Here is a 22,374-nt window from a genome sequence, read left to right on the forward strand (position 1 = left end):
GATTTGATAGATGAGGTCTGTAACAGGTGATAGAATTAGAAAGTATTTGGAAAAGGGGTGTGAATATCTTCAGCATTTTTATCTTATTTAATCTTCAGAATATCCTAGGAGGGAGGTACTTTTCTAAAATTCCTATTTTACCAAATAGGAAACAAGAAGCTCAGAGTAACGGTTAGAGACAGTAAGCAAAGCACACGGAACTTGCGCTTAACTACCGCATGAAACCAACTTTTAAGAGACACTTTCTGGATTCTGTGCACAAAACAATGCCCAGCCAGTCAAGTGATTATGGACACTGATTCCCTCATAGAGTTTAAGAGAGCCAGAAAAGACAAGACACACTGACGGAAGCGTTCGTCTGTACAGCTCTCCATTTTTTTTTTTTTTTTTGATTTTCACACCTGAGCTAACAACTGTTGCCAATCTTTTTTTTTTTTTTGCTTTATCTCTCCAAATGCCCCCTGTACATAGTTGTATATCTTAGTTGTGAGTCCTTCTAGTTGTGGCATGTGGGACGCTGCCTCAACGTGGCCTGACGAGCGATGCCATGTCTGCGCCCAGGATCAGAACCGGCGAAACCCTGGGCCACCGCAGCGGAGCGCACGAACTTAACCACTCGGCCACGGGGCCAGCCCCCAGCTCTCCATTTTTATTGAAAGCGCCATATGCTACAAATCCTTCTTTCGAAGTGGACGCAACATTCTCTCTCACCAGACAAAAAATCTCTGGGGGTGGACCCTAGTAATCAGCAAAAGCTTTCCCGGTGATTATCATGCATAGTGAGGGTTGACAACTATGGAGCCAGATTAGACCTCAAACTTCAATTTGCACCAGAAAATTGCCTAGGGTAGGAGGCTGGCTGGGCCCCACTCCCAGAATTTCCAGTTAGGTGGATCTGGGGTGGGCCCAAGAATCTGCATTTCTAACAAGTTCCCAGGGACACTGATGCTAATGATCCAGGCATCACCTTTGGAGAACGACTGAACCAGAAGAAAGATAAACATAGTTAAATGAGGTAAAGAAAAGAACCACAAAAAATTCTCCTAAGAACCTTGTTTGTTAGGGCAATTGACTAGACTTGGCATTGCACCAGTGGAGGGCCGGTAGGTAACTCCTGGGATCTGAGATGTGCTGGGTGCCAAGCTTGGAGCCTTCTACTTTCAGGCCAGAAGATGCAGAAATGCAGATCCAGACCTCAGAGGCCATTTACCCAGAAGCTACCGAAGCTTAAACCTCAGGGCCCCCTCACTTGCGTGCGTCCCTGCCAGGACCTAGCAATATGCTCACATAGTATATGTTTTGTTTTATTTTCTGTAAAATTTGTAAAGTAAAATCTGGTGGTATTTTTTAAAAGAAGAACTCCCATATATCTTTGTATAAACCTCAGGCTCCACAAAACTTGGACCTGCCCCTGGAGACCGCTTATCCCGTTCATAACTTCGAGATTTTTTTCTAAGAAGAGAAAAAACACTAAAAATTTTTAAGCATCACAAGTATGTTTAGAACTTGCTTTTATCTCTTAATAATGATATACGAAGCAGCTTTCTTTAATCGATTCCTGCAACATTTTTAATGGCTTTGTAATATGCACTTAAATATACTCAGCCAATTTTTTTTTACTATAATACCTAAGTGGTTTCTAGTTTTTATATACTTAAAAGTATCACCATGGTGAATATCCTTAAAGCTAAATATTTTTCCATCCTTATTTCCTCAGTATTCCTCTAAGAAGTGTTGATATGTACCATATGCATTTGTTTTTCATTTGCTGTAATTATAATGTAATAGAATTTTGTAACTTGAATCTCTTTCCACTTAATTTATCATATGCACTTTCCCAGTTGCATAATTTTTTAAGCTTAACATTTTTAATGACTCTTGAACATTCCTCTCTATGGATGTAACATAATTTATTTGCCTAATCCTCCAAAATACGGGTTACTCTCCACTTTTCATTAATATAAATGCCACAAAAAACTCCATTTTTAGATTATTTCCTTCACATAACTTCCCTTAAGTGGGCCAAAAAAATTATACAGTGGCTAACCCGATAGTACTGTTCATAAAACAAAGCTTTGTGGTAGACAAATGAAATGCATGAGCTGGGTTCCCAATGGACCTGAAAGTGTCAGAGCCTTGAAGATAAGGAACCTTCACTACATTACACCCGGGGCCATGAACTGAGACTTGTGTCTGTCTTGAGGGCTTCCTTGACCATTCTGGAGAATTCTTCCCCAGCTAGGAGCAAGTTACCAAGAATCTTTTTGATAAACTGGCTAAATGACTCACCTATGTATAAATATTGAATAATAATAATTATTACAGCATCTTTAAATGAGATTGAAACAGCTGCCCCACCACAACCAGGACCTAAGCACTGTTTTGTTTCCAGTAATAGGCGGCCATGTTCTTAATCAATAACACTTAGGCTCTCTTGTGACCAAAGAGACACAGATGTCAGTTAGTAAACTGGGTCTAAGCGTAGGTCACCTCTGCCTGTGGAACATTGGCTAATTAGCTACACCAGGTCTAAGTTCATGACTGGTCTCATTAGTGCCATTCTCCAAACAAGCTAATGAGCTATAGATACAAAACAATTTCACAGTCTCAGTACAAAGCAAGTACGCAGGTGGGTTGTACATAACAAGCCTTTAATGACACTCGTTAACATCACATAATGCAAACAAAAGTGGCCAAGAGGACATTCAGGCTATCCTAAAGGGAACCACCCAGAAACCCCTCTGCCCTTTTGTTTCCACTCAAGATATGAGCAGAGTAGCAAATATCAACAAAGAGAGGCCAGAGGAATGAGGGGGCCATAAGGAACGATGATGAGCTGTCAGGACTTTCCTGTTGCTCTTAGTCATTCATTCATTCAACACAGCCTGGTGCCTGGAGCTGGGCTGGATGCTGCAGATAGAACGGGGACAATGATCTCATCCTACCTACCATGAGCCAGCTGCCACCTGAATCCACATGTTCACTGCGGGGGCAGGGCCCAGGTGGCTTGCCAAACACACTTGAAAAGGCAGGAATCTACAGTACCAGACTCCCACGACTGGGGGACTTATTCTCTGAATGCTCACCAGAGCTTTCAGAACTGCCCACCTCCAGCTATTCACGGGGCATGGCCAGTGCCCCAAGACCTGTCCCCGAGCCAGGGGACAACTGTGCCCCAAACCTTCACAAGCACAACTGACCTAGTCCAAGTGGCACCCTTTGTTATTTTAAAAACAGAAAGCAATACAAACATTCCTTAAGTCTCAGGTCCCAATTTGCATTTTAGGTCCTCCTCTCCAGCGCCCGAGCCCTCCCCAACCCTCCCGAAAACAGGTCTAACCACTTTTCTTTCCAGAGTCTCCACCCCACTCTTATCTCTGGCACCAAAGGCTTTCAACCCCATCACTGGGGCTCTGGCTGGAAGGCTTCACTGAAGCACATATTGGCCAAAGTTTACCCATGATTATCATCTGTCAGTTGCCACTGGAAATTGGAAAGGAGAATTTTGAAATAGAATTCCAGACCTTTCCTTGGTTGGCTGGAATCATATTTTGTATCTCTGACAGCAAATACCTGTGCACATCAGCCATCAAAGGCATTGTGAAGGTGTGGCTTCTGGAGCCAGAGTCCCCAGGCACAGGTCCTGGTTCTTACTGCACCTTTGTGATGGCAACAAGTATTATGGGTTGAATCGTGTCCTCCCATAATTCATATGTTGAAATCCTAACCGCCAGTACCTCAGATTGGGACCTTATTTAGAAACAGGCTTGTAGCACATACAATTAGTTAAGATGAAGTCATTCTAGAAAAAGATGGACCCCTAATCCAGTAGGACTGGAGTCCTTATAAAAAGGGGAAACTCAGACAGAGAGATCTAGATAGGGAGAACGCCATGCAAAGATGAAGGCAGAGGTGGGGCAGATGAACCTATAAGCCAAGAAATGAACGCCAAAGATTGCCAGCACCCACCAGAAGCAAGGAGAGGGGCACGGAGCAGAGGCTTCCTCACAGCCCTCAGACCTGCTCACCCCTCAGTCTCGGACTTCTATCCTCCGGAACTGTGAAACAATACATTTCTGTTGTTTAAGCCGCCCCATTGGTACCACTTTGTAAAGGCAGTGCTGGTAAGCTAACACAGCAAGTTATGATGTTGCCTTTTTCTCATCTGTAACACAGGGATAAGAATGGTCCTCCTCTAATAGAAAGGGACAAATACATTACGATTTGTTAAGCTGTTTAGAATAATGCCTGGCACAGAAGTGCATTTGAATGATAAATAGTCTCCACACATTCTTTTGGCATCAAATAGATTGTCACTTTTTGTTTTTTCTCTTAAGTTTCCTAACGTTTGTTCCCACCAAGCTGCTTCGTGAAAGGTATGTGCAGGAATAAGCCCACATCAGATTTCCCAGGAGATGAGGAGCACTTAGACTTGCCTGGCATGCCCAGAGCAGGGTGTGGCCTCTGTGTAGCAACAGGAATCTAGATTTCCTCCCGGCTCTTCATCCCACACCCACTCAAAGCCCCACATCCCTTCCCTTCCCACAGCAGCCACCATCCCAGCCTCAGCCCTAGTCCTGGTTAGTTTCTCAAAACCCCCGAATCATCCTACTACTGACCCAACTGCAATCATCTTTTAACCTCATTCTTCAGTGTCACCCACCCCACCACACCCGGATTTCAATGCTGTGCAGAAGTCCATCCATCCCTCTTGTCTGACTTTATTTTCTATGACTCATCCCTGTGCATCTCCCTCTTCACGTATAGTCTCCTCCCCACCTCTACTCCCGACATTCCCTCACCAGGACGGAGTTCCTGTTAACCCTCACCTACCCAGTCAAGAAGGCCCAGCCCCAACGCCACCTTTTCTGTGAAGCCCTCTCTATGCCCGTACAGTATCTATCACCTGCACTCCAGATTCCATTTTAAACGCCACCAGCCTTGGACTGCTGTAACCGCTTCATGCACATCAATCACAGTATCTCAACCAGACAGCAAACTTTTGAGACCATTCATTCATCACACACTACTGACGACCTACTAACGCTAGGCACCGTGTGAGGCGACAGGTAACAGATATCATTAGCTGGCATTTACTGAGCACTTACTGTGTGCCAGATTTTATCCTAATCCTCGTGATGAGGCTCCAAGGGAGGTGCTGGCATCCCTCTGGTTCACAGATGAGAAAACCAAAGATGAGAGAGATTATGGAACTTGGCCAATATCACATAGATAGTGAGGGATAAAACAAGACAAGATAGAAACAAGGGCTGACAAACAGTATAATGGGCCAGCTATAACCAGAATGTGGATAAAGGCATTGTCTATTTGGAAGGACGTCAATAATTATCATACATATGACATGATATATATATATATGACAATGCCATATATAAAAATATATATTTTTTATTTATATATATAAAACATATATATAAAATAACATTGATATCCTTCCAAACGGGCAATGCCTTAATCCACATCCTTTGGGTCTGTTTATATATATATATCTGAAGGCAGAGCTGTTCAATACATTCATTAATGACTTAGGTTAAACAGGCATGCCTACCAAGTTTGTGGATGACTCAACGTGAGTCTCTTATAAGACTCAGAATTTAAAATGATGCAAAAACCAGAGTAAAGCCAACCCTGGTTGGCCTACTGGTTAAATTCAGTGTGCTCCACTTTGGTGGCCCGGGTTAGGTTCCTGCGCACGGACCGACACCACTCGTCTGTCAGTAGCTATGCTGTTGTGGCGGCTCACATACAAAAAGAGGAAGATTGGCAACAGATGTTAGCGCAGGACAAATCTTCCTCAGCAAAAAAAGAAGGAAAAAAAACCCCAGAGCACTAGATTTATTGAACAAAATGAAATTTGACAAGTTCAACAAAATAAAATTTAACTGGGATAAATATAGTGTCCTGCATTTGGGTTTAAACATCCTACAGCACAAGCACATGCAAAGAAAGACAGGGCTTTGCAAGCAATAGTGGTAGAAAAGAATCAACAATAAACCCAATACGAATCAAGAGGGGAATGCAGCTACAGAAAAAATTAGTTTGATCTTAGGTTATAGTAATAAAGCTACATGTCAGGGAAGTGGAAATGCCACTATTTTAAGTTCTTTTGCAACAAATCTAATGTTTTAGTCAGAATTCTAAGTCCTGCAATTTGAGAGTCAAACTGGCATATATGTTCAAATGAAATTAACTGATATAATCAAGAAGCCTAATATTTCACAATTTCGTAAATTACATGCTGACTGAATACATGCACTTGGTATAATCTAAAACTAAATTTATAATGTATAATTGCAGGCTGACATCATTCTAAAACTTTCCTATGAAGGTGTGGGATCAGGTCATGACAGTTCTTATTTGTGTAACAATCCCAAAATGATGACTGTAAATGGTGTACTTAACACAGGCCCTGTTAATCCCACATCTTATCAAATCAGGTCACCCAACATATTTCTGAACTAGAAGGAAATGCCTGATTGATAACCTAATGTCACTGGCTGGTGACACCCAGGAGCAGTTTCCATTTCTAACATGGAAAAGGCATTTAACCTCACCTGAAACAGCACACTGCAACAAGCTTCCACCAAGAGAACAATGCAGAATTGGACAAATAGCAACCCATATTCACTTGTGAGGTAAAAGTAAACAAAACTAAAAACATTTGGCACAGCTTTGTCATCCAACTCTCAGATGAGACTCACTGTAGAAATTGCCTGTGGCTGAGGATACTCATTTCTTAGGACTGCTGCAAAAAGGACCAATAACTGAGGGGCTTAAACAACAGAACTTTATCGTCTCATAGTTTCGGAGCTGGAAGCTCAAGATCAAGGTGTCAGCAGGGTTGGCTCCTTCTGAGGGCTGTGAGGGAGAATCTGCTCCATGCCTCTCACCTCACTTCTGGTGGTTGGCTGACAATCTTTGGCATTCCTTGGTTTAATAGAGGCATCATCCAGATCTCTGCCTTCATCTTCACATGGCATTCTCCCTGTGTCTCTTCATGGTGTTTTCCCTCTGTGCATGTCTTTCTGTGTGTCCAAATTTCCCCTTCTTACAAGGATACCAGTATATTAGATTAGAGCCCACCCTAATGACCTCATTTTAACTTGATTATCTTTGTAAAGACCCTATTTCCAAATAAGGTCACATTCTGAGGTACTAGGGGTCGGAATTTCAATCTATCTTTTGTGTGGGGGAGGGGACGGCAATTCAACCCATAACTGAGTTAATCTTCTCTGGTGTCCATTCTTCCTGCCCCTTGAGATTTAGCTGGTTTCATGGGTGCCAGCTAGAGAAAATGCTTTCCCACCTCCCTGCCTCCCTTGCAGCTAGGCAGGGGCATGTGACCAAGCTCCTCCAGTCAGTTCCACGTGAGGACAATAATCTGTGCACCTTCCAGGTCACATCCTTTAAAAAGGAAGATGCTTGTGTTTCATTTTTCTGGCTCCTTAAGACTTGAATGCCAAACATGCAACATGAACAACCCCTAGACCAGTGTATCAAAAAGAATTATAATGCAAGACTTAAGTCATTTGAAAGTTTCCAGTAGCCACATTAAAATAAAAAGAAACAGGTGAAATGAATTTTAATATATTTAGTTAATCCAATATATCCAGAATATTAGCACTTCAATGTGTAATTATAAGATATTGTACGTTCTTTTTTTAGTACTAACTCTTTGAAATCTGGTGTGTATTTCACACTCACAGAACATCTTAATTTGGACTGGCCACATTTTAAGCGCTCCAGAGGCGACTGGCTACTACAATTCACAGCACAGCTCTGGATGGCTGCAGGACATCACAGAAAGATCTGGATCCCTGGGTTGATCTATGGGGCAGAGCTGTCCTGCTGGCCCTGGAAGCCTTGAAATTTCTACTTGAGAAGAAAACAACTTCTGTCTTATTTGATTTCAGGGTATTTTGTTACAACAGCTTATCCTAAATGACAATAAATATATCTATTAGGACCTCACAGAAGGACCCTGTGGCTTCTCAATTATGAAACAACCCTTCAAAGAGTGAGCAGCTTCATGAATTCACTCTGACTGCCATGAAAAAACCCTCCAAAAGCATAGACCAAGTTTGAAAAATTGCCATAGAAACATTCGCAGCAGTGGGAAATACATCTCAGAATGAACTCATCCAAGGAGAACATGCGGTTCCTCTGACTTTTTCTTGTTCTATTCCCACATTATAAATCTCTACACGTCCAAGCCAGCTAGCCCACTGGACAGCCCAGGAGGATGGAGGGAGGTAGAGACTATCAAGCATTTTCCCTCTTGAGAAAATAAAAAATGAAATCTTTTCAGGCAGTGCTTCACCAAAATGAACATATTTTTCACTAATGTGATAAAAATGAATAATTGGAGGCCCAGCTCCAGTGGCCTAGTGGTTTAATTTCAGCACATTTTACTTCGGTGGCCCAGATCGAATTCCAGGCACAGATCTACACCACTCTGTCAGCAGCCATGCTGTGCTGGTGACCCACATACTAAAAAAGAGAGGAAGATTGGCACAGATGTTAGCTCTGGGCAAATCTTCCTAAGCAACAACAAACAAACAAAAAACCTAATAACTGGATAATCAAATTGATCAGAACACACTGACTTTCCTTGTTTAAAAGGAGGTAGGGATTCAAACAAAAGGAAAGTCAAGGCTAGTCACTAACGTCATCTTTATAGACATACTGGACCTTTGGCTAATGGTGCTATCTTTTGCCATTTAAATGAAAATAATCACTTCTATACAGCAAAGATCTTTGGGTGCAAACTCAACTGAAAATCTCTACAGAATGAATTTAGAAGCAATTCCTATTTCACTCCCCAAAGAGAAGTTACATACAAGAATTTGTCAAACAAAAAACATGGAGGTCAGTGATAGTTCAAAATGATTAGGTAATTAATTCAGAATAAAGAGATAAGAGGTAATAACCCAGATGCTTCACTGCCTGTGTAAACTATCAGATTTCCCAGGTTCTGAGTTTCATATTGGTCTTCCGCTACAGCTGGAATGATATCAGGTTTAACCAAGAATTCCTGGAATTGCGGTCAGGGGTAACTAGAATGAAGCTGTGATCCTGTTAGCCAGAAAGGAGGCTCCATTTAGAAATAGACATTTTATCAGCTCCAGTGGAAGAGCAGAAGTAGCATCTGTTCTCTCTTGCTGTAAAAGTTATGTGTGAAGTGCATTTGCCTCTCAAAAAACAAACCACCCAGGATTTCCCCAGATCTTCCCCTAGCATGGGGAATGACACTAATATTGGTGAGCTTTGCCACTATGGGTAGCACTCACAATGATGCAAAATCATTGTATGGGTCTTTATGCTCAGGGCAATAGAGCAGAATTTATCTCATGCAATTTGAAGCCTTGGAATTTAGGGGTCTGAATGCCCTGTGTCAGCAAGTGTGTGCAGCAGTCGACAGTGCAAGCTCTGGTGTCAAGAATAACTAGGGTTCAGATCGCTCTGACATTCATCAAGTGTGTGACTTTGGCCAATTTACTTAACTTCCCTCAACCTTAATTTCTTCCTCTGTAAAATGCTTTTATAACAATGGTCTTTACTGGATAGAATTCTGTAAACACTACATGATAAAGAGCACATAAAGGAGTTGGTACAATGCCTGGCAGAGAGTAAGCATTCAATAAATGAGAACTCTTCCTCTTATTTCTGTTGTAGTAGGTCAGCGATCAATACATGTGGACCCTTGCTATTAATATTACACATTAGGCAGTGACATCCACCAAAAAATTGTGATACTCTGGCCTCACTCTATTGGACACTGAAAAGAGTCCAAAAGATGCAGGAACTGTGGAGCTAAGGTCTCTGAGTGAGCAGGTACGCTCAATGAGGGGGTGCCAGGGCTTTGGAGAAATGGTTCTAGGATGGAAAGGCACGGAGGTATGTTTTGGGTTGAATTGAGTACCTCCTCAAAATTGATAAGTTGAAGTCTTAAGTGCCTCAGCATACGACCTGATCCAGAGATAGGATTGCCTTTACAAAGGTAACCAAGTTAAAATGAGGCCATTTGTGTGCGCCCTAAACCAATACGACTGGTTTCCTTATAAAAAGGGGGAAATTTGAAGACAGACGTGCAGAGAGGGAGAACACCATGTGAAGATGAAGGCAGAGATCGGGGTGATGCAACTCCAAGCCAATGACTGCCAACAAACCATCAGAAGCTAGGAGACCCACGGAACAGATTCTCCTCCACAGCCCTCACAGCGAACCAATCGCGCCAACACCTTCATCTCAGACCTCCAGCTTCCAGAACTGACACTGTAAATTTCTGCTGTCTAAGCCACCCAGTTTTTGTTTACAGCAGTCCTAGGAAACTAAGACAAGGTGAACACAGGCAGCAAACAGATTTCTCACTTAGGAAGGCTGACAAGACCTGGAAAATATGTAGCAAACCTGGCTGCGTTTCTCTCCAGAAGTTTACAAGTCTCATACCTCCACCCAAAAAGGGCATCTCCGATGTATTTTAAAATTATGTCCAGGAACAAAAGAGCCTTAGTTTACAATAGATTTGGAGAAGAGTCCTTTCAACCGAGAGACTTGGATTTTAAATATTCCCATTTTTGTGTGTGGTGGGGGAGGGAGGCCTGGGCATCTGTAAAAACTTAACTATAAACGACTAAAAACGCCTTAAAAAAATACCTTGGCTGAGATACCAATTATTGATCTTCATGAGAGCTATTCTCAAGAGGCCACAAATTCAAACTCCTGTCTGAGCAGGATGTGTCTGGTTCTTCAAGATTCAGGGGGTGCATGCACTTCTTTGGCTGAAAGCTACAATTGTTAGTAGCTGCTACATAAAGAAACACCATCAATTTAATCTCTCGTGGAGCCAGCCATTTTGAATTGGCCGCTTTGATTTTTTTTATGGAATATCCGCTGCTTCTCTATTACAATGAAAACATAATTGGGAACAAATCTTTCATAAAATTTGACACACCCACAAAGTAAACTCTGAAGGGCTCAATCATGTTTGAGAGGCATTTCTCACAATTTGTTACAAAGATCTTTCAATCCCATTTCCCATCCCTCAGCCTCCACCCATTCCACTCAAGGCACTAAAAATTGGCATTTACAAAGAAATTCCAGAAGCCTGAGCATTTTATTAGCAAAGGGAAATCCCAACCTTCTTGGCCTCATTTCTCATGATGACAGCTCATTTTTCCATGTGGAACCACGTACTAGTTGCTGCAAATATTTAAAGAGGTAACGAAGCCATTTCAAACTATAGTCATAAAAGACATAAATAAAGATGATTTAGAACTCTGTGCTCATTTTATAAGCATAAAAGTTAAAGAATATCCGTTTTTAAAACTAGAATGAAAAATTTACAGTGTTCTTATTAAAAGCCTCAGAGTGATGGCAAGGGTACTCTCCAGGGCTCTTGAAGTATTACTACGTTGCATGTCAAAGGCAATTTTTTGAGACAGAGACGACCTACTGTGCTACACGGCTGGCTCCTCTGCATTACCCTCTCCTCCTCTCCCAACCATCCCTCCAAATTCTACCCCTCCTGAAGGCCTGGAAGAAGCACCATCTCTGTAAAGCTCCCCCAAATTCTCCCTCTTCCAGGGATTCATCCCTGTCTGAATATCTATAGCATTTATCATCCAGACCCCACACTTCAACAACTGGTTAGACCATCTCAAACGTCCCCTTATTATCTATAATCTATACTATTTGTATTTTGCCTTAGTTATTTCCCGCGTGTAATTTTTCTCCTCCCACCTCAGTTTATGAGCTTCTTAAAGACAAGAACCATACTTCATATTTCTTCCGTATCTTCTCTAGTACCCAACTCAAGCTCAAGGACGCCCAAAATAAAGCTATAAATTTGAACTGAAAAATGTCATCCACCATAGAAGGAAAAGTGTTTAGCTCCACAGCTGTCTTTGGCCTCTGCGGGTTATCTGCAGGGTCTCAAATATGTTCAGGGGTGAAAGCAACTAGACAATGACATTATCTAACCACAGCACACAGAACTGGGCTCATTCCCCTTTTCCACACACATAAACCTGCCTTGACTTGGTAGCCATCTGAGTCAAGTGTTCTAGAAAAGACACTCAGATTAAATCTACCCGCATGATGGTCCCGGAGTAGCAATGGGGCCTTAAGGCCAACCACGGGGGGCTCCTTTGGGCCACTCTTGTCCTTTTTCACTCCTGGGTTTTGCTCTGAACTGCCACAAACTGATCTGGCTGCAGACCTCCCAGAAACAGGCTGGCTGAAATGCGATCGCACCAACGGGTCACCTGCCTTCTCTTTATGAAAGCGCGAACATGATCTGCGGTCCCTCATCTTCCTACCCCCCAGAAACACAAAGAACCCTTTCTTCCCCCTTCTCCTTTCAGCCTCACACAAAGACAAGCAGGAAAATTTGGTGGCGGATGGTTTAGGATCATTCTTTGAGAGAGACCCCTCACTTTAAGTAAGGAAGATTTAGTATGGCTCATTTAACTGAATGTAAATAGTTTAAAACTTGTTTTTCTTGTAACAAGTGATGCATGTCTGTGCATATACACACACACAAAAATTCAAACCGAAAGGCATGCACTGAAAATCAAGCTTCCAGAAGCAGCAGCTGTTCCCAGATTATTCTGCCCTCCAGACCATAGACGCTTTCAAACCACTTTTTATCATGGGTTTCTGATTAAGAGAAAGGAGTAAATATTTACCAACTATCTCCAGGGCGCTAGGCTCTAAGATGTGTTACATACATTAGCACGTTTAACCTTCATGACAAATTTATACGGTTAATATTATCTTCCCCACTTTTCAGGTGAGAAAGCTGAGGTTCACAAAAGGTAAAAGACTTGCCCAAGGCCACAACCCTAGGTCCAAAGTCACTTTTCCAAGCAACCCCCTAGATTATACAGTTTCATAAAATCAAAGCTCCATCCAAAATTCCTCTTTCAGGAAACCTGGGCTCTGGAATTGGGCTACTTTGGCACAACTGGTTGTACGACTTAAGAGTTCTAAGAACCCAGAGAAGTTACTGTACCTCCCTGGGTCTCAGTTTCTTCATCTGTAAAATGAGCCCAACAATAATACCTACCACATAAGGTTGGTGGTGAGATTGAACGATTTCACATAAAGAGCTGGGCAGCACCTGACATATAGTAAATACTCCATACCGGTTCGTTATTATTATCACATGGCTGATGAACAAACTGGAGTTTGAACTTGTTTTCTTTCTCTTCCTTTTTAAAGATTGGCACCTGAGCTAACAACTTTTGCCAATCTTCTTTTTTTTTTTTCCTGGTTTTCTCCCCACATCCCCCAAGTCCATAGTTGTGTAGTTTTTAGTTGTGGGTCCTTCCAGTTGTGGCATGTGGGACACTGCCTCAGCGTGGCCTGATGAGCAGTGCAATGTCCAGGATTTGAACCGGTGAAACCCTGGGCCACAGAAGTAGAGGGCGCGAACTTAACCACTCGGCCACGGGGCCAGCCCCTCTTTTTTGTTTTTATTCCCTCCATTTGGCTATAGACTGGTGTGACTCTGGGAAGCAATTTGGGACAAATTTGGGGAGCCATTTGATATCGTTTGGTCCCGTTATACCAATTTCCTTTGCTCCCCTCCTCCAAGCTTTCTCCTCTAACATTTCGTCTCTTAGCACTGCCAAAATCACAGCCTTTCTGCTGCCAAATCTCAGAAGCTTTTAATAGCATTATTACTGTGATTTTTTTTATCATGGAAATATTTGTTTTTATTTAAAAACTAGACTCCGGCAACACCCTTTTTAATGCCACCAGTTCTTAATTTTTAAACCAAAAGTTTATGTGCCTATCACTTCCCCCTGCCCCCATGATAGCTGATGGAATTCTAGACTGATTAAACTTTGTTAAAACAATCTCAACTTGTATAAACGGAAGCTACCCAAATTCCCTTGGAATGGAAAAGACATTTGTTAACCTGGTCACACAATTTACAAACCCATATCTGCTCAACTGGGCAACATTTTCCATTTAATTGCCTTTTCCTTCTTAACTGAAAGCTAAATGAGATCTGTAGGCCGGAGCATCACACGGTGGCAGACAGAGGAGGAAGCTGAATGGGGTTTCCCAGAGGAATGGCAGGGACAAGGGGCTAAGGAAGTCAGATGACCAAGCCTCTCGCTGGCTCAGGCTAGTTGGATGACTTTGGCCAAGTGACGTCGCGTTCTCTGAGTTCCAGTTAACTAACCTGAAGAATGAGAAGGTGAGACCAACTTTTTCCTAAAAACCCTTTCTTGTTCTAACCATCTTTAAGCAAGACAACATTTTTAAATCATCCCACAAGCATCTCGCCTGGTCTGGGCCTTATCAGGGCAGTAACTTACATGTCACGATGCAGCCTCAGGAGATAAGCTTCAGCCAAAAGGAGGTATGCGTGTGACATGTTAGCCATAAAAGATGCAGCCTCCATTTATTGCAAAAAATGCAATTGTGCCAAGCTGTCATATAATTCATGGCAAAGCAATAAAATCCAGGTTCACCTTTAATTATCTAATTTTAAATGAGAACCGAGCAAGCCCATTATGAGGGTGACATATCTCAGCTTCCATCTAATACTCTTCCGTGAATTTCGCCCCTTCAATAATTCTGCTCCAAGCATCTGGATCACAGCTAGTACAAGGCTGGAATCCCAGCAGGGTTTATGAGGTGACCTTTTGTTAAAATAGCGTTGTGTATAATCCCGCTGCTATGTTATTTTTCTCCACTGGGAGACTTTGTTTCATAATTCTGACATCATAGCTTGTTCCTCCAATCCAATCTTTTATGATGGATAACGAGTAAGAACCCCAGGAATTCAAGGGGTGTAAAGGTCCGGGGAGCAATAGATATTGTTGTTTTACCACAAAAGCCTTAACAGAGAGCTAAAAAGTTTCCAAAAGCCAAAGACAAACCGTGTGAATACACTCCTGAGACCAGCTTCCTCTAAAAATGACATTCTGAGTCAGACTGGGGGGACTTTAGAAATGCTGAGGTTTTTACCGATTATTTTCTTTAAGATGTTTAATTTGACTGTTTCTCTACAAGGCACAGACCCCAGGTATTAAGAAATGTCATTTTTGAAGGCTAGACAATAGAAACAGCAAGGAACCTGGAGCACGCCATTCACAAAAGCCACCTTAAGCACCCAGAGCACGTCTGGCTTCCATGGTTGATTAACCCAGCGCCTTATCAAGGCAGGGGTAGAGGACTCTCCAGCTCCAGGAGCACGGGTGGAGCAGCCAGACCATGAGTCACGGGGTACTTACGTCGCTCTTCCTGAACTTCGCTTTCAAGCTCTTCATGTTGAGATCATTCAGCCTTCCAAAGCTCTAGAGGAGACTTTTCAACACCTAAGCAGAGAAAGAAAGAAACTAACTACTAGGTTTCCAAATAAACACTACAGATATTCCTTCCTGATTGGATTATAACTTTGGGCCATGGGCGGGAGGTTGGTGTGGGGTTAGGAAGGTGGTCACAGTTAAGAGCTAAGACGTGGTAAAGAATAGGTTCTTTCCACCCATGACACACTTCCTAGAACCTTCTGACTTTTCAAGTTAACCAAAACTTTACATTGTATCCCAACTTCCCAAACATTAAAAGTAGAACAAGTTTAAGTAAGTGCTTAGCTGTCATTGTACAAAATACAGTATCTGTATGCTGAACTAATTCCTCTGTACATCCTTCACGTTACAATTATTCCATCTGCCTCCTTTGGAAGGGCCACAATAGCGAAGTATGATAAGGAAAGCAATTCATATTCCAGATGCCATTCATTCCCTATTTACTTTTCTCAGTGTGGTTTTTTTTTCCCCCTCCTAAATGCCCAGGGCAGTTAGTGAAAAATGCCAGGAACAACAAACCTCCCTCATCAGATACCTCATTCTTCAAGAGGCCACTTTAAACAGTGAAAGACTCCTCAGGTCCTTGGGGGACCCAGCAATCCTGAGTTGGAGGTGGAAAAGCCGTCAGAAATAACCTTATTTAGGAGGAGTCTATGGTCCCCTGGAAAGTGAATGTAATTTTCTTAAGTATGTGTACTTTTTTAAGGGAAGAAAGTTCCTACATTTCATCAGATTCTGCAAGGGGGGGAGGGGGAGTGTCACTCTTCAAAAGTTAACACTATTAATCCCGTCTAAACCCCTCATTTTCCCCGAGGTAGAAATGGAGCCCCTCAGTTAGGAAACTGGCCTGCAGTCACAAATCCTCTTTATGATAGAATTCAGAACCAGACCCCAAAGTCTAACTGGGAGCTGAATGCTTTTCCCACTGCCCTACAGCTTTAAAACTAAAACCAGAAAGTGGAATCCTGTGCTAAAATACGGGACAAACTTTATCTTTTTCTTGCTTAAACCTGGAAAATGTACAAAGTGTGCAACTTCTGCATTTATGACAAAAAGGCAAGAAAAGCTACATGCACGTTCCCATTATATATGATCATAAGTGCTCAATAAATATAACTTTAAGCCTCACCTGACAGAAAGTGACAACAGGTGAAATTTAACCATACTACCCACTTGAGCACTAAGAAATAGTGGTCAGATGGTTACCATATTTTTCAGAAGCCTTTCAAGGTCATCTCATGTTTTGCCATTATCCTTATCACTCTGGACTTAATTGATCTGAGCAACTAGAGGAGGAAAAGGGGCAAGCAACTGAATGGCTGTGCTCATCCCTCCTGATGTCCTTGTCACCGCCTCCAGAAGTTGTCCAGTGACTCTCTGACTTCTAATGTGTTTACTTTCATTATTGCTGCTGCCATTAAGCAGGACCCCTGGATGAATGGCATTAAAACCCGGTCATCATAAAGCACTTTGATGACCCTAACCTGGAGTCTGCAGTAGCATTGTGCACCCAGCCTAGGCAGGAGTGACAGAATGTGTAATTACAGTGTGTCGTTAATTGCCAAGGATTTAACCACAGAGAAAGCTGGACTGGTACCTGAACAGCAAAGTACAAACTCTGGGACAGTGTTTCTCAAAGTCGACCCCTAGTTAATCTGCATCAGAAGGACTTGTGGACAATTTGTCAAATGCAAAATCCTAGTGTACACCCCATGAAAATTGAATCTCAGGGGACAGGACCCAGGAATCTCCCTGGTGGAATCTTTTGCAAACTGAAGTTTGAGAACCTAGAATTGAGGTGGATGGAATAAGGGAATACACTTGCCAAAGTTGGGCTGGTACATAAAACAGTCCTTTTTCATGTCAAAACAAACTACCTTTTGATGAATCCAAGTAGAAATAATGATAATCAGACATTCCCAACTGCCATAGGCTCATGGTTCTCCACCAACTGTAGCTAGAAAATGGAAATCATCCTTTGAGTTCAATTCCTTCCACCCTCTGGGGGAAGTGCTAATAACCAAGAAAAGAGGCCAAACCCATGCAACAGGAAAGGGAGAAGAGAGAAGTCAAAGCTTGGATAATACACAAACTGTGGAGCCCACCAAGATGTAAACATGCAAAGCATTCCTTCCGTCAGAGAACATGTCTTAGGTGAGGTGAGTAAGATTTTTATTTGAGGTCATGAGCATTGTACTAGTTCTTTCTGTTTGTCTTTGCCTTTTTTTGTGTGTGATGAAGATTGGCCCTGAGTTAACATCTGTGCCAATCTTCCTCTATTTAATGTGAGATGCCACCACAGCGTGGCTTGATGAGTGTTGTGTAGGTCTGCACGTGAGATCCGAACCTGTGAACCCCAGGCTATGGAAGTGGAGCACACAAACTTAACCACTACACCACTGAGCTGGCCCCTCTTTTTTCTTTTAATTACGGCAATGAGAAGTATGCAACCTCCTGTCTGAAGAGGATTAAATAAACAAAGCAATGAATTCCAAAAATTCCCAGGGGAAGGTATTAGCTGTGAAATGAAGGTCTTCCTGGAGTCACGGCTCTGGGTGTGTCATAGCTGGGTGGTCCATGGGTGTGACTCCAGGAGGACAGAGATAGAGGTCAAGGGTAAAGAAGTTCTGGAAACCTTCAGAATAGTAACTTCAGAAAGAAGAACTACAGCTGGGGGTAATCAAAATTAGTAACAGAGCACTGCTTTCCTGTATTTGTCAAAGGATCTAAAACCTGGAAACCATGACCTGTGCTAAGTAACTGGCCCCTGAGATGATACTGGGCTCCCCGTGTCCCAGCATCTCCTCTTCCCCAAGGTGAGCCACAAGTAAATCAGGGACTTGCCCTCCTTGGGTCAGCTGGAATCTTACAGCTCCAATTTCCAAACCCAAACTTTCAACGCCCAGACTGGACTACAGGTTATCTTGAGTAAAGTGACATCTATCAACATAGCGAGGTTACACTAATAGCAATCCTTGGAAAAGTCACTTAATCAAGATACTTAAGTCAAAAGAGCTGCAGCGTAGCTCAATTAACTGCACAGTAGCCTCATCTGGATAGTACAATAAGAAGATGAAACGTTACACATTGATGGGAAAAGTTGTTTGAACTAAGTTCTCCCATTTCAAGCAGAATAAAGTGTATTTACCCCTGGAGCAGAAATATTAGTCAGTGTACTCCCTGCTCAATCCAAAAGAAGTCACTGAACCATGGCTTCCATCACTGGTCACCAAGCATCATGTGACATCAAGTCAATCAGTGAGGATGAGAAGGTGCAGAGATGCACAGCCCTGCTGCCCGCTCACCTGAAAGACCAGACCCAACAAACAGGGTTTATGGATCCAGTTTCCCTTTAAAAAAAATATAACTCTGAATCAAACCTTAACATACGATACTCTTATCTGACATAATTCTAGCCAGAATCAAAAAACCTTGATATTAGCCTATAGAGCTTTATTATGAATAAGTTAGATTTCTTTGAGTATTAAAAATAACCTATAATGGATATAAGGTTTCCTTTCAGAGTGATAAAAATGTTCTATATTTATTGTCATGATGGCTGCACAACCTGTGAACATTCAAAAAACCATTCAAGTGTATGCTTCAAGTGGGAGAATTGAATAGGATGGGAATTATATCTCGACAAAGCTGTTTTATTTTTAAAAACAGATTATTAAATCTCCATTACCTTCTCCAATTCTTAGTTGGGAAAATTCCAGATTAGAAACCTCTGGACTGATGGAAAAAGAACTTCAAAGGTTAACAAAGGTTAACAAGCAATGCCCTTAATGCTAAAATATTGTTGCTCCTAGATTTTCTTTATTTAGCTATTTCTCTACCACAACCCACCCCCGATTGAAGTGGTTAGAAAAAAAATCCCTCTCTTCTTCTCTCCTGTTTTCAAACTACTCCTACGCCTACCCACTCCCATCCCCTCCTACGGCCCAAGGATTATTTCATACGGCAGTGGTGCCAATTATGTCAGCACATGAGGGTCCCCTTGGAGCCCCAGCCAGGTATTCTGATTCTGTAATCAGAAAAGAGGCTCAGAAACCTGTAATTTTTTTCTTTGACTCCTCAGGTTATTTGGACGCTCTACCAGATTGGGGAACCACAATTCTAGACTCAATGATACCATACCTATAATTGACACTTTCATTAAAAATAATCTAGAGACAAGGGAAACAATAGAAAGAATAAACAAATGGGACTTCATCAGACTAAAGAGCTCTTTCAAGGCAAGGGAAAACAGGATTGAAACAAAAAAACAACCCACTAATTGGTAAAAAATATTTACAAGTTATTTATCTGACAAAGGATTAATCTCCATAATATATAAAGAACACACACAGCTTAACAACAAAAAATCAAACAACCTGATCAAAAAATGGACAGGGGACATGAACAGACATTTCTCCAAAGATGATATACAGATGGCCAATAGACACATGAAAAGATGCTCACCATCACTAATCATCAGGGAAATGCAAATCAAAACTGCACTAAGATATCACCTTACACCTGTTAGAAAGGCAAAAATATCCAAAACAAAAAATGACAAATGTTGGAGAGGTTGTGGAGAAAAAGGAACCCTCATACCCTGTTGGTGGGAATGCAAACTGGTGCAGCCACTACGGAAAACAGTATGGAGATTTCTCAAAAAATTAAAAATAGAAATACCTTATGACCCAGCCATCCCACTACTGGGTATCTATCCAAAGAACCTGAAATCAGCAATTCCAAAAGTCCCATGCACCCCTACGTTCATTGCACCATTATTTACAATAGCCAAAATGTGGAAGCAACCTAAGTGCCCATCAACCGATGATTGGATAAAGAAGATATGGTATATATATACAATGGAATACTACTAGGCCATAAAAAACTATAAAATCGTCCTATTCACAACAACATGGATGGACCTTGAAGGTACTATGTTAAGTGAAATAAGCCAGACAGAGAAAGACGAACTCTGTATGACTCCACTCATAGGTGGAAGTTAAACATACAGACAAAGACAACTGATTGGTGGTTGCCAGGGGAAAGGGGGGGGGGGGGGGGGAGGACACAAAGGCTGAAGTGGTGTACCTACAACACGACTAATAATAATGTACAACCGAAATTTCACAAGGTTGTAAACTATCATAATCTTAATAAAAAATTAAAAAAAATAATCTAGAGATGTTGTACAGTAGATATGATTGATCAACATTTTTGAGCACTGACTATGTTTGAATCTTTCAAAATATTGTGGAGGGTGAGAAGGCAACCCTCTACACTCTAAATCCTAGGAGAGCAACTAGCTGGTTACTTACGACCACTAAGGAACATTAACTTGCAAAGACACATGGTAGCTGTACACACAGGCACATTTGCCTGAATCACAAGAATACATCAGCATCTAAGACAGCATACCACAGGATTCAAGGGCAGTGGTTTAAAATAATTCCATCTGAATCACCACAGCATTAGAGGAGCAGTGTAAACAATGTCCTCTCGCTCACTAATCCTTCCATCACTGAACGTGGAAATACTTCTATGGAATCCTCAGGAACACCAGAGCACTGACGCACGCCCCAGTTAGGCTTCAGAATTTCTTCTTCCAAGTCAAAAAGAGTATCAGACGTAAAATCCAGAACACTGAAGAAGGCATTGAACAAATGTGAGCAACTAAAAATACTTCTTGCCAGTATCTACCTCTTGTCCCTGAAGTACTTGATCGTTTCCTCCGAGAATAATGGCTCTGCAACAAATATGGAATTTTAACCAAAAGCTGTGTAAACACTCAGTTCTCTCAATCTGGCAAAACAAATACACTCTGTAAAAGGTCTCTCCAGATCAACCTTCCCAATAAAGGTTCCCTGACAACACAGCACCTCGCGCCATCTGAACTCCTCCCAGGGGAGGAAGCTGGTCCAAGTCTGTCCCTCTCGGATAGGGCTGCGCCTACGACTTACGTCACTGCTTCTGGAATAAAGAATAGAAAATTGGGAAGCAGAAGCCAGGGAGTACCATTCCCCCTCACCCAAATTACTTTATCCACAGAAGATTTGTTCTCGTCTTAGTAAGACAGAATTTTAAACACATACAGACGTTTAGGTTATGGGAACTCTGGGCAGGCACTACGGAGGATCGAAACTGACCTAGGGTGGGAGTAGAGAATGATCTCAAACCACCTAATAATTAGGTGTCAAATACTGTAGGAATTCAAAGAATGGGAATCTTTGAGGGCTGAGAAAAATCAGAGAAGTCTTCATAATAGGGGTAAGGGTCTAACTGGCCTTTAAGGAAACTCATGATTTGGGCAAGCTGAAAAGGAAAGGCATCTTGTCAGTGTTCTCCCACAAGACGGGACATGCCCATCTTAGATTTTCCAGGCAAGGGTCAGATGCCTATCCAATCTTTTTTTTTTTAAGGAAGATTAGCCCTGAGCTAACTACTTCCAGTCTTCCTCTTTTTGCTGAGGAAGCCTGGCCCTGAGCTAACATCCGCGCCCATCTTCCTCTACTTTCTATGTGGGACGCCTACCACAGCATGGCATGCCAAGCGGTGCCATGTCTGTACTCAAGATCCGAACCGGCGAACCCGGGGCCACTGAGAAGCGGCACGTGCGCACTTAACTGCTGTACCACCAGGCTGGCCCCTGTCCAATCTCTTTAAGTGGTTCTATAAGCCTCTCTCGTGAGGTTGAGTAGACACGGTGGGAATCATTGCCTAGTTCTCTCTCCAAAGAAAGATCCTCCCCCCCCAGTCCCCACACACTCTGACCCTTTCAGACCCTGAATGCGAGGGAGGGGAGTTCAAGAATCCTGTTACCAGTTTTCAGCAAATTTGAAAATGTGCACCTCAGACTGCCTGCTTACTTTGGAATGGCAGACTTTCAGGGTAGGATTTTCATCTTGCATATACTTGGGCATTGGCATATAATCAATAAATGTTTCATGAATGAATCTGTAGCACAAAGATATGGGTTAGGCACCGGGATAGCCTTTACACTTCACCTTTGACCTCAGTATGGTTCTCC

General features: G+C 42.2%; 1 protein-coding gene across 3 annotated transcripts in view; it reads right to left on the reverse strand.

Moving 5' to 3' along the window:
- The window catches only part of RAI14 (retinoic acid induced 14), a 138,290-nt gene that overhangs the window by 98,080 nt on the left and 17,836 nt on the right, over positions 1-22,374 (reverse strand). For 2 of the 3 annotated variants that reach the window (XM_046671275.1, XM_046671276.1), the window contains one exon: positions 15,276-15,359. The exons of the other annotated variant lie outside the window; for it this stretch is intronic. In XM_046671275.1, the coding sequence (XP_046527231.1) occupies positions 15,276-15,311 (36 nt within the window). In that variant the 5' untranslated portion in view covers positions 15,312-15,359. The remainder of the gene's footprint in view (positions 1-15,275; positions 15,360-22,374) is intronic. 3 annotated transcript variants of the gene reach the window in all.

This window comes from Equus quagga, chromosome 9, assembly GCF_021613505.1.
Source record: "Equus quagga isolate Etosha38 chromosome 9, UCLA_HA_Equagga_1.0, whole genome shotgun sequence".
Taxonomy (NCBI): Eukaryota; Metazoa; Chordata; class Mammalia; order Perissodactyla; family Equidae; genus Equus; species Equus quagga.